We start from the raw sequence: 12284 nt of genomic DNA on the forward strand, positions 1-12284 counted from the left end.
TATTTCAGCTTTATCCTATAGCCTAGAAATTTATCTTTGTGCATGCAATCCTTAGATTAAAAATGATTTAATTCAAGGAACATTCATGAAACTGTTTTATGTAATTGTTTATTATGGCACAGCTGATGTGCTACTCTTCCACTACAGTGAACAGCTTTCACATAGTGTACATTCACTATTTTTGGCCTTATGGAATGCCTGTCCTCACTTCAGGCATGAATACACACTTAAGATGTGATTTACTGGGACAAGGTGACAGTTTCTGCTGAGGGCAGTTCAGAAAAAAAAGAGATGAAAAGGGGCTACCTGTAACATGCAAGATTTTCTTGAAAATGCTCACCCGTCAAGAAAATGCGGCAGCATAAAGTCACAGTGAACGGGGTCAGGTGGGCTAATCAGAGTTCATAACCAGCAACTTGCAGCCGCCATGATGCTGACAAAGTCTTTTGACAACATGTCATTTCTCTGAACATTAACACGCCAAGTACATCCCACTAATTTTATAAAACACAAACAGCTACATTGTTTGCTGCCATTTAACCTTTATGGCTGGAGCCTGGGGGTTTGCTATAAGGAAAAAGCTCTTATGAAAAACACTATTTCATTTTCAGTGTTGAGGCAACAAATAATGCTCTCTCTGTTCTCTGAATCTGTTGTCATATAAATCAGTTTGTTCAGGAGGCAGATTCACCTTAAAGGGATAGTTCACCCAAAAATGAAAATTACCCCGTGATTTACTCCCTCAAGCCATCCTAGGTATGTATGATTATCTTCTTTCAGATGAACACAATCGGAGTTATATTTAAAAATATCATGGCTTTTCCAAGCTTTATAATGGTAGTGAACGGGGGGCGTGTTTTGAAGCCCAAAATAAATGCATCTGTCCATCATAAATATAATCCATATGGCTTCAGGGGGTTAATAAAGGCCTTCTGAAGTGAAGTGATGGGTTTTTGTATCCATATACATGTATTTGTATCCCCCCCGTCCCGTTGGAAGGGCTTGGAACTGAGTCAGAGAGATGGAGTCAGAGAGATGGAGTAGCCTTCAGGAAGTTATAAATCTCAGTTGACCAGCAGTGTTACAGTAGGTCATCAGAAGGTAGATTGTGAAAGAGCTTCTCTACCTCCTGAAATCATTGCAGATGAATGTTCAGGCTCAAACCATCTCCTCACCGAGAAAAAGCATATTATTTAGATGCCTGAGGGGGATTCAGAACTCAGCTGTAGTGTAATATCCCTGTTGAACTAGACTGCATAGTACACTAAACACTGAATATTTTGTTCACTATGAAAAATCATGCAAGAGAGCTCCTTGTGATGCACAAAATCATCTGTATGAAGGATGCAGCGGTTACTGTAAATCAATAACAATCCTTCATAATGACACAAGCACACTTCCTGCGGAGCTCTAGGGCTGTTAACAAAGTCACCAAACAATCAATAGCTGTGTGCTAGTTCAGAAGTAATTTCAATTTGTGATTTTCTGTGTCTTGGGGGTATTATTTAGACATGAAGTTTAATAAAAAGGAAAATGCATTGGTAAAGTAATATTAAAACATTTTTAATAAATATTTATGTATTAATATAATATATAATAATTATATCTAAAACAATTGTATTTATTTTTATTTTAAAACATTATATTATAGATATAATAAATATACAAAAATATTAATATTTAAATATTAATAAAACAAATCAAATATAATAATAATAATAATAAATGTATTAATTTTACTAAAGAATCTGTATACTGTTCCTTCAATAAAAATGGCAAAAAATATTTTGGACAGAGAAGTCTTAAAATGTCAGTTTTTTTTTTCTTTCCCCAGATAACACTGCCGGAGTCGTGGCCCTGCGTGGTGGTTTTAAACGGCGATCTCAAGAGATCTACCACCTTCCGGTGGTGATTGAGGATGGTGGCCTCCAGACTTTGAGCAGTACCAGCACCCTCACCATCCGCGTGTGCGGCTGTGACATCGATGGATCTTTATTAACATGCAGCGCTGAAGCCATTTTCCTCCCTGTGGGCCTCAGTACCGGAGCCCTGATCGCTATTCTGGTGTGCATCGTCATACTGCTGGGTAAGCAAACATCCATCCATCAGAGCGTATGACAGAGAGAGAGCTGCCTGTCCAGACACCATATACCGAATGTAATCCCAACTCAATATGGAGTGACTGCATACTGCAAAGCAAAAGCTGCCAGGATCTTATTTTGAAAGATAGCTAAAGAGACTGTGATAGTGTCTGTCATAGCACAGGCACTTCTGAATCACATTATTTGGCATTCTATGGAAGCTTGTTTTCACCACAGAATAAAAAAATAAAAAAATAAATAAAGATAATTGCAATTTTTTTATCTCACAATTCTGACTTTTTTCTCACAGTTGCAAGTTTACATCTCACAGTTCTAACTGTTTTTTCCTCAGAATTGAGATATAGTCGTAACCGCGAGTTATAAAGTCAGATGCATGATATAAAGTCACAATTTTGTGTTATAAAGTCAGAATTGCAAGATATAAACTCACTATTCTGACTTCTTTTCTCAGAATTGTGAGATATAAACTTACAATTGATAGTTATAAAGTCCAGTTCTAAAGGGGAAAAAAAGATTGACTTTTTTTTAGAATTGCGAGTTTATATCTCACAATTCTGACTTTATACCTCACAATTCTGACTTAATAACTTGCAATTCTGACTTTATAACTTGCAATTGAGTTTATATCTCGCAATTCTGACTTTATAACTCGCAATTTTGACTTTATAACTCACAATTGTGATTTTATATCTTGCAATTCTGACTTTATATCATGAAATTCTAACTTTATAACTCGCAATTGCGAGATTATATCACACAGTTCTGACTTTATATCTTTGAGGTTGTATCATGCAATTCTGAGAATAAAAGTCAGAATTGTGAGATAAAAAGTCACAATTACCTTTTTTATTTTTTATTCAGTGGCATAAACAAGCTTCCATAGCATTCAGTTATCATTTTGAAAATTATTTTGCAATTTGAATCCAATTTGGTGCAAAGAATATTTGACTGTATGATCAAATAATGAGTCCAGAAATAAATTCTTCCAGTTTATCAGTCACCATAGAAATGGAAGGTCATTTTGGCGAATGTAGTACTCTAGGTCATCTGGGTATTCTATGCATACAGAAAATCTGCATAGTGTGGACAGTATACACACTACTCTATATACTAAGTAATGTAGTATTCAAAACAGCATTATTTTTAAAATATTATTTTGTGATGCTATTGGTTCGAAAATTTCACACTTATCTTGAAGTCATGAAGCACATTTGCAATTGATTTTTTTTCTGTAATATGACATATTTAAAATTGAAAGCATTTAATAAAAAAAATATTGATTGGATCATGAAAAGTGCAAGAATGAGGCAGTTGGTTTGAGGGGAAAGTTTGAGAAATTTTGTTACACCAGTCGAAAAGGAAAGCGATTATGATTCTTTTTTTGTTACTTCTTTGAAATAACATTCGCTAATGAATCATTCACAACCATGTCCATGAACGTGCATTTAAAAAGTATATTTTAATTTTGATTTCATGAAGACTTCTTTCAGCTGGATTTAGGCTCTTCTTGGACTCCATGAACTTGCTTTTTTTTTTAGATTGAAGAAACATAGGCTGCTCTGAAACTCTCTGGGGTGGTTTAATTAAAACACACTTGTTAATTAAGTCCTTGTATATTGGCCTATTCTAGACAGGTAAGGAGGAGGATAGTTTGATAAAGCGAATAAGCAAGGGTTTAAATGAGCCTTGTCTTCGTCCATCAACGTCATGGTGAAAGCCCTAAATCTCTAAGTGTCATTAACATCAGATCGCAGGCTGAATTACTCTCTGTGTTAACTTAACCCCTAAGGTCTAGACGAGGAAATCTCAGGAGTTATAAACCCAGTTCATTTGCATACGGGATGTGAGGGGTGTTGGGGTGGAGGGGTGAGGAATGAAGTGGAGACTTTTATGGCCTCGTTTCCATGGTAATTTGTGTGGGCTGGCTGGTCATTAAGTAAGAGCGTTCTCAACAAAATGAGGTTAGCACTTGGCTGTCCTCGAATGAACCTCAGACACAGATCTCAGCACGCAGTACACTGAAGCCTTTCAATCGCAAATGATGTGTGTGTCCACTGGACTGACACTTAAGCCTATACTTCATGAAAATTACATTGTGCAGACTGTCCGTGAGCTGGACCGGAACGTGGACAATCTGCATGGTATAATTTTTGTCATCAGCACAGACTGCAAGGTCAAAGAAGTAGAAGACAATGAAGTATAACTGAGGTCATCTATATTTGGATGGATAGATAGACAGACAGACAAAATTTGTCACCAAAAAAGTCATTCGGTTTAATCAAAATTTTGGTTTTACCGAATGACACTTTTGGTTATACTGAATGACGATATTTTCAAACAATGCTAACAGGCTGATAACTAGCTAGCTAGCAAAAGGACAATCAAAAATGTTATATTTAGCACAAGTTTTTAAAATATTACAACATTTTCCATGTTTTATAGCGGTTGTACCGAATGACCTGATGTTTCGGGATATGCGTATGAGCAAGTGAAAACATGAATTTTTCAAATAGTTAAAAGAGAGTTAGTTACTTTGCTTCATGACCATGTGGTCCTTCGCAGGTGTCTGAATGATGTCACATCCTGTCAAATGATATTGAAAGCATGACTTGATCCAAAATGTTCCCTTTTATATTGGTCACTCCAAATGACATTAATGAAATTCATTCTTCTGGGCATTTTTTCTCATAACAAAGCAATGACTTCTACACATAATTTTAATACCATTGTGCACTATGTTGATATATGATGTTATAATAATCATGCCAGAATAAAAAAATATATACATTTATTACATTTTAAGATATTTTAATCACAAATTAAATGGCTGTATTGGCCTTTGGACGGTTAAACCGAATGACCTTTTGACACTTCAAAATCTTTAAAATACCTTTATATGTAGCAAAATATAATTAAAACCTTTTGGATTCAGTAAAAGAGATCTAGTTGTACTACCTTACATACTTTAGATGTCATATTTGTTTTTTATTATTATTAAGGCCAAAAAAAAAAAATGACCCGTCACGTCATTGACCCAAAATCAGTATGATGAACTACACAAAAAGCATTTTGAATGTCTCCAGCATGTTTTATAATTACCCAGAAATCAAACATAGATCCTTACGCATGTTATCACGTCCGTCAAAAACTTGGGTGGGTTGTCGGTTGGAATATTAGAACTAAAACATTGACATAACGCTTTCAAGGGTATAAATCACTTCAATAAATACTTGCTGGCTGAGAAATAATTAATTACCTTACGATCCCTCTGTTTTAAAATCCACATCATTTGAATATCACAACATCGATATCTGTCAAAAAATAACGTGCACAATGCACGGTAGGTTTTTACGAGAAGCAAAAGTCCAGCGAGTACACGCAATTCCTGGAAAATCCACACAGTTGACAAGCTCTAACGTTTTGATTTGTTTAGATGTCATTATTTTAATACTATACTTCTCTGCTATTTCAGGTTAGCATTCATGCTTTTCTCTCCACTGTCTCCATCTAATTTCAACTCATTTCCTTTGTTTATCCCTCAGCATTACACTTACAAAGGACAGTAGGCTGGCTTCTTCTCTTTTTAGAGTAGAGCAAATTAAGTTGAAACACAAAAGAAGAGGGTCAGACTGAGAACTCAAATACAATTTAAGCCTTCCTGCATTAGCCATTATGGTTGAAAGAAAACTGGAATGCATTGTATTAACAGGAGACATTTTAGAAGAAAATTATTTACCTTTTGCAGAGTTGATGGGTTACTTTTGACATTAGTCATATTAAAGTCAACATGAAATCGAAAACTAATGCAAATCTTATTGCTTGTATTCCAAAATAAATGAAAGAAAAGAAAGAAAGAAAGAAAGAAAGAAAGAAAGAAAGAAAGAAAGAAAAAGAAAAGAAAAGAAAAGAAAAAGGTTGTTTTTGTAATAACTTGATCCACCTCAGAAATGGCTTTCCTTTCCAACTGACATCACAAATCCCTCTTTAAAGGGATAAAAAAAAAAAAAAAAAAAAAAAAAATTCTGTCATCATTTTACTTGTAGAATATTGGTATCCACATAGTTTTGGTTCCCGTTGACTTTCACTGTAATATTTATCCATACAATGGAAATCAGACATCTTCTTTTGTTTTCCGCAGGAAAAAATAAATAAATGAAATGCATACAGGTTTGGAGCTACATGAGGTTGAGTAAAAGATGACAGAATTTTATTTTTTTTCTCTGGACTATCCGTTTAATTGTTCCCACTGTATACACCACTTCCAGTTGTAGAATGACCTTGAGTCATTTCACTACGCTGATCTTCACACCACTCAGAAAAACAGTCAATCCATCTTTTAACATAATGTGACAGCTTGTGTTTAAGAGACTGCTGCAGAGCTCTAAAGACTGACCTGTCTCACAGATACTGGCAAGCACCTCTCAGCATCACTGCGTCCTTGCTAAAGGTGCCAGCCAGGATCACAGACAGCACAGAAAGAGAACACATTGTCGCACTGGAGATAAGCCATTATCGGTGCTTCATTTGTCAGACTGACCCATTTCCCGCTCCACGGATGCAGTCATGGCAGACAGAGCAAGAGATCAGCGTACCGAGGATGAGGGCTTATCAATCTCTAACCAATCTCCTGCATATGCCAGTCAAATCACAAACACAGACTCACAAAATAGGCTACATGTCTGACATGTTTGAATGGTTGAGAGCTGCAATGCAAATATCTGTCACTTGGGGGTGCTGTCATCTCACAGACACTGATGTAGACTGTTAGACCATATATAAACAACCTTGTTGTTTGTTTTATAGCAGTTTCCTCTAATTTGATGCATACTAATAAACATAGTACAGGTGTTAACTTGTGTACTTAGAAACCTCCTGAACCTATAACAAACACTCCATTACAGGCAAGCACAGTGTGAGACACAGTATGTATGTGTTGATCATGGCTCTGTTCCAAATCATAGTGAGCTACTGCATTCTAAGGCCACATAATAGTCACATGAAGTCTGTCTATCTATCTATCTATCTAATCAGGGGTAACGGTACACAAAACTGACAGTTCAGTGCGTACCTCGGTTTTGAAGTCACAGATTCGGTACAGCAGGGGAGAGAAAACTAAACATAAAATGTTCTTCTTTTTTTTTTTTTTTAATTAAACTGGTTTACTGAACAAATTGTGTCTGTCTTTAAATGAATTCAATTATAATTAAAAGTTTCTTAAGGGTAAAAAAAAAATAGCTCTGCTAATGCTGTAAACTATATAGGGAGCCCTTACTATAATATTAAATTCATAATATTAAAATAGCCCAAACTATTAAATTCAGTTGCTATTTTTTTTTTTTTTATAATCAACACTCAAATAACAAATTGTAGCTTATGCAAACATGTAAATTGTACATAAGGCAGTTTTTGCATTAACTTTTAAATCAAATTATAAAATTATGTTTTTACTCCAATTCGTTGTTGAAATATAATCATTTACAGTGGCTGTCATTTTCATGACAGATTTATTTAAACATACATTAAATAATCAAGACATCACTAACAAGTAAAATATAATGAATATATAGGCAAATATAGTGCACAAATTTAGAGAAAGAGTTCATTTCTTTAGCGAACTAACAAGCTGTGGACACTGAATGACTTGCCTGAGGTAAATGTAATGCTTCGTGACATTGTTTACAAGCTGTTTTATTGACGTCTTTCCACCATTGAAACACTGATTGAGCGATTACACGAGATATCATGTTTCAGTAAGTTGTAATGTATCTTTCAACATACCTTCTGATGTTCATTCATGTTCTGTAACTGGCATTAAAGAGGAAGACATGATCACGTTCACTCACGCTTCATGCTGCTGCTTGAACTGAGGCGTCTATACAGCGATCTGTCTATTGTTCGTTGAGGATCTTCTGTAGCCAGTCAATATAAAATGAATGACAAAGCGAGAGGAATGGGTTCTGAAATAGTCACACACGATGGGTGAGAGAGTCCATCAGATGGAGGGTACACATTACTGCTGCAGCTTTCATTCCACGTCTAAATGATGACTGCAGTCAGGAGCTGTTTGCCAATCATGGAAAACTCTGACAAATGAGGGGGTTGTCGCCTTGATTGAATGAGGAAGAGTGTTTCTACTGGCCTCTGTCGTCTTTCTGCCTGCCTCACTCTCTGATTGTACAGACAGCATAACGAGGACAATTTGAGTCACCCGTAGAAAAATGAATGGGAGAAATCACAACACTCAATACGGTGGCTATAGGAACAGAAGACCCGCATTCTAATTATTATGAGCTAACCGTCTCTTTTTTTCCCCTGTCACATGCATATTGGCTTGACTAGCCTGAAAAAAAAAAAAAAATGCATGAGCTAAATAACTAAAATGTATGATATCATTGTTTTCAGATTTTATTAACTGTTTTGTGCATTTTTTTATTTTTATTTTTTTCAAAGATGCAGTCACATTTACCGCTCGAGTCATTTCGATAGGAAACTATGTGATTGGGAATTTTACACAAAAGATTCCCCTTTGCAGATTTTGTTACGGGTTCATGTTGGTCACTGCGGATTCACTGCATTGTCCTACAGAAAGCTGCTTGGTTTGAAAGTGATACACTATGGACAATAGTCAATGAGCCTTTTTGCCCACAAAACATTTTACTGAAATGTTGCTAATATGACCTTAAGTCATGTGATATTGATTTTCATCATTCAAATTCAGAGAAAATAATAAAATATTGCACAGCAACTCCTTCTGGGAGGCCACTTTTTTAGGTACACCTGCTCAACTGCCCATTAACAGAAATATCTAATTAGCCAATCACATGGCAGTAACTCAGTGCATGTAGACATGGTCAAGACGATCTACTGAAGTTCAAACTGAGCATCAGAATGGGGAAGAAAGGTGATATGGTTGTTGGTGCCAGACAGGCTGGTCTGGGTATTTTAGAAACTGTTGATCTAGTGTGATTTTCAGGCATAACCATCTCTAGGGTTTACAGAGAATGGTCCGAAAAAGGAAAAATATCCATTGAGTGCCAGTTCTGTGGGCGAAAATGCCTTGTTGGTGCCAGAGGTCAGAGGAGAATGACAGACAAATCTGCAGCAGCTGCGTGATGCTATCATGTCAATATGGACCAAAATCTCTGAGGAACAAGGCGTTTCCTGCACCTTGTTGAATCTATGCCACAAATAGAAATAGAAAATCACTCCCAGAAGGAGTTGCTGAAATCCTGTTGACATATTTCCTATTTTGGTTCCAGGAAGAGAAAACTTAAGTGTATAAAAACTTTATGTATTTATAAAATGTTTATATTTATAAAAAATATATGTATGTATAAAAGTGTATCTGTATATTTTTTTGTATTTATATATAAAAAGTGCATAAAAGCTGATTTTGACCACTTTTAGAAGTACACTAGATAGTTGACCTCAAATCTGACAGTCAGGAACTAAGGCTATGTTCACACTGCAGGTAAATGTGGCCCAAATCAGATTTTTCTGTCAGAAAAAAAAAAAAGATGTTTTGTAATGCAACCGCAGTGTGAACAGTCATATCGAAATTCATGCGATTTTACGTCACTCGAGATCAGCGTTCATCCTTTTACATACCCATTGTTATCAAGACAGTTGCAAAAGGTAGTCAGTAAGGAGGGCAGTGATGTCAGTATCTCTATAAGCAAAACATGAAGGCTCATATCATAAAAGTTTGAGCTTTGTTATCATAAAAACTCTGCTCTCTTTTGTCACATCATTGTCTTTATTTTTCATATTGCTTCCGCAGCAGATCACACTATAACACATAATCGCTTACTTTAATGCCCTCCATGTTTACTTCCGTATGACAGCGTGCTGTGTGTGTTGCCAAGTCCGCGATTTTCCAGCAGAATTGGGTTACTTTTTCACTGTTGCCGTGGGTTGTTTTGCAACTCTATGGGTTGAAGCAACCGCAGTATTTAACCCCCAGAATGCAATTTTTACCGGGATACCCCACAGAACACAATTGGGCTAGTTTTGGACTAGTTTTGAGAAGCAATTGAGTGGATTTTGTGGTAAAAACCCAGCAACCCCATTTGTATCGTTCTTTTGCGCATACAGGTCAGTTCAGAACCGTGATCTGTTCACATTGGAAATCTGATTTTGGCCACATTTAAAACAACAATGTGAACAGCTATACAAAACACACACACAAAAAAAAAAATCAGATCTTAGCAAAAATCAGAATTGAGCATAAAGGCTCGCAGTGTGAACGTAGCCTTAGAGACCTTGTTTTAGCACATTCTGAGAGCATCCTTGTTGATGTGTATGAGGGTCTTAAAAATGGTGATAAATTTCATTTCTGTTTCCTGCAGTGATCGTGGTACTCTACGTGGGGGTTCGGCGGCAGAAGAAAAAAGAGACTCTCATGACGTCCAAAGAGGACATCCGTGACAACGTCATCCATTACGACGATGAAGGAGGCGGTGAGGAGGACACGCACGCCTTCGACATGGGCACCCTCCGCAACCCCAAAGTCATCAAGGAAAACCTGTTTCGCCGAGATGTTAAGCCAGAGTTGGGTTTGTGTCCACGGCGGCCAATAGCCTCGCAGAACAGCGCTGACATCAGCAACTTCATCAGTCAGAGGCTGCAAGAGCACGACGGTGACACTTCCGCTCCGCCATACGACTCGCTGGCCACATACGCCTACGAGGGCGAGGGCTCGGTGGCGGAGAGTTTAAGCTCTATAGAGTCTGTGAAGGGGGAAACGGAGGAGGACTATGATTACCTCAACGAGTGGGGGCCTCGCTTCAAAACCCTCGCAGGGATATTCGGAGAACGATCAGAGAGCCAATCAGACGTAACATCCAGCACCACCACTGAAAACAAACACTGATGTTTTTTTTTTTCTTTCTTTTCTTTGCTTTGAAACAAACGTAGATGTGTGTTTTCTTTTACAAGATTTCATTATATTATTTTGTAGTGGTTCTTTTTGACCTTTTTCTTTTTGAACTTTTTAGTTTGCCTTGATTTCATACTCAAAACAAGAGAGGATAAAGGAAGCCAGAATAAAATGCAGCCTTTGGATTATCTGTAAATGAATGTTGGAGGTTTTTGGTCATATTTATTCAGCTTTGCTTTTCACAAAAAAAGAGAGAAAAAGAACCACATAGAAGATGCAAAATTTTTCTGACATCCTTAAAAAGTGCCTCAATGGAGTCGGTTTGTTATTCTTCTTTTTATGGTTTAGCTTTGTTTCGTCACCCTTCTTAAGGATGAATGGCATCCCTAACCGAAGCTGACCGTGACCTGGATTCCAAGCTTTGGTGGAGGGAGTTTTGAGGAGGAAATATCTTCACGGGCCTCGTTTGGCCAAAGATGTTTTTGAATGTTATTTATGATTCTATTTATTTATTTGTGAGGCTGTTGAGACGGGTTGTAATGTTTTGTTATGTATTTATCTATTTATCATGATTTCGAATCAAATATGAATTTCTTATTTTTTTGAAGACACAAGGATTTTCATAATTATTTGCTCCTCACGAGGACATGGACGTTGTAGTCCCAAGAGGAACTTGTATAGACTTGTACTTGTTGTAAAAAATCAACTTTAGGGCTAAACATGAGCTATTACAGTTGAGTCCTGTAATAAACACAGTTTTCGTAAATAAACACCACTTGGAAAACATGTGCTTAAACATGTTCTGGGTTTGTGTAGAATCCAAAGATACAAAAGACAACGACTTTTATGACTGCTTGAGATATGCTGATATAACAGTCCGAGCAGAGTGAGACTGCTGAAAATGAGATGGGTTATCAAATATACTCTTTGATCTTATCATGGTGTCTGCTGAGTGGGAAGGAGATTTCTTGAATCACACACTGCCAATCAATGAAAGAAGGCTGCATACCAGGCACACACACATTATATCACTGTTAGCACATCAATCGCTGTGCAATACAACCATAATGAGTCCATAGATAGTTTTCAAGCATTCAGTAAGATACTTTATCAGATAAACAAGCAATCAATCACTATGCAAACAATTGTCTTTAACAGAAATAGTAGACAAGAGCCAAACATAATCGACAACTTCTAGAGCTAACAGAATTAAATATGAATACCATTGTAAACAGATCTTTTGGTGCTTTTAATCACCCATTGGGACATTCATTTAGTTGGTAGAGCTAATTAAAATTTCCTCA

The 12284-nt window shown here is 36.6% G+C and overlaps 1 protein-coding gene across 1 annotated transcript in view; it reads left to right on the plus strand.

Moving 5' to 3' along the window:
* The window catches only part of LOC127523513 (cadherin-12), a 153229-nt gene extending 141463 nt beyond the window's left edge, over positions 1-11766 (plus strand). Inside the window, 2 exon segments of the mRNA XM_051914282.1 lie at positions 1835-2086; positions 10451-11766. Of these exon segments, the coding sequence (XP_051770242.1) occupies positions 1835-2086; positions 10451-10974 (776 nt within the window). The 3' untranslated portion in view covers positions 10975-11766.
* The last annotated feature ends 518 nt before the right edge of the window (positions 11767-12284 follow it).

Source organism: Ctenopharyngodon idella, chromosome 12 (assembly GCF_019924925.1).
Source record: "Ctenopharyngodon idella isolate HZGC_01 chromosome 12, HZGC01, whole genome shotgun sequence".
Taxonomy (NCBI): Eukaryota; Metazoa; Chordata; class Actinopteri; order Cypriniformes; family Xenocyprididae; genus Ctenopharyngodon; species Ctenopharyngodon idella.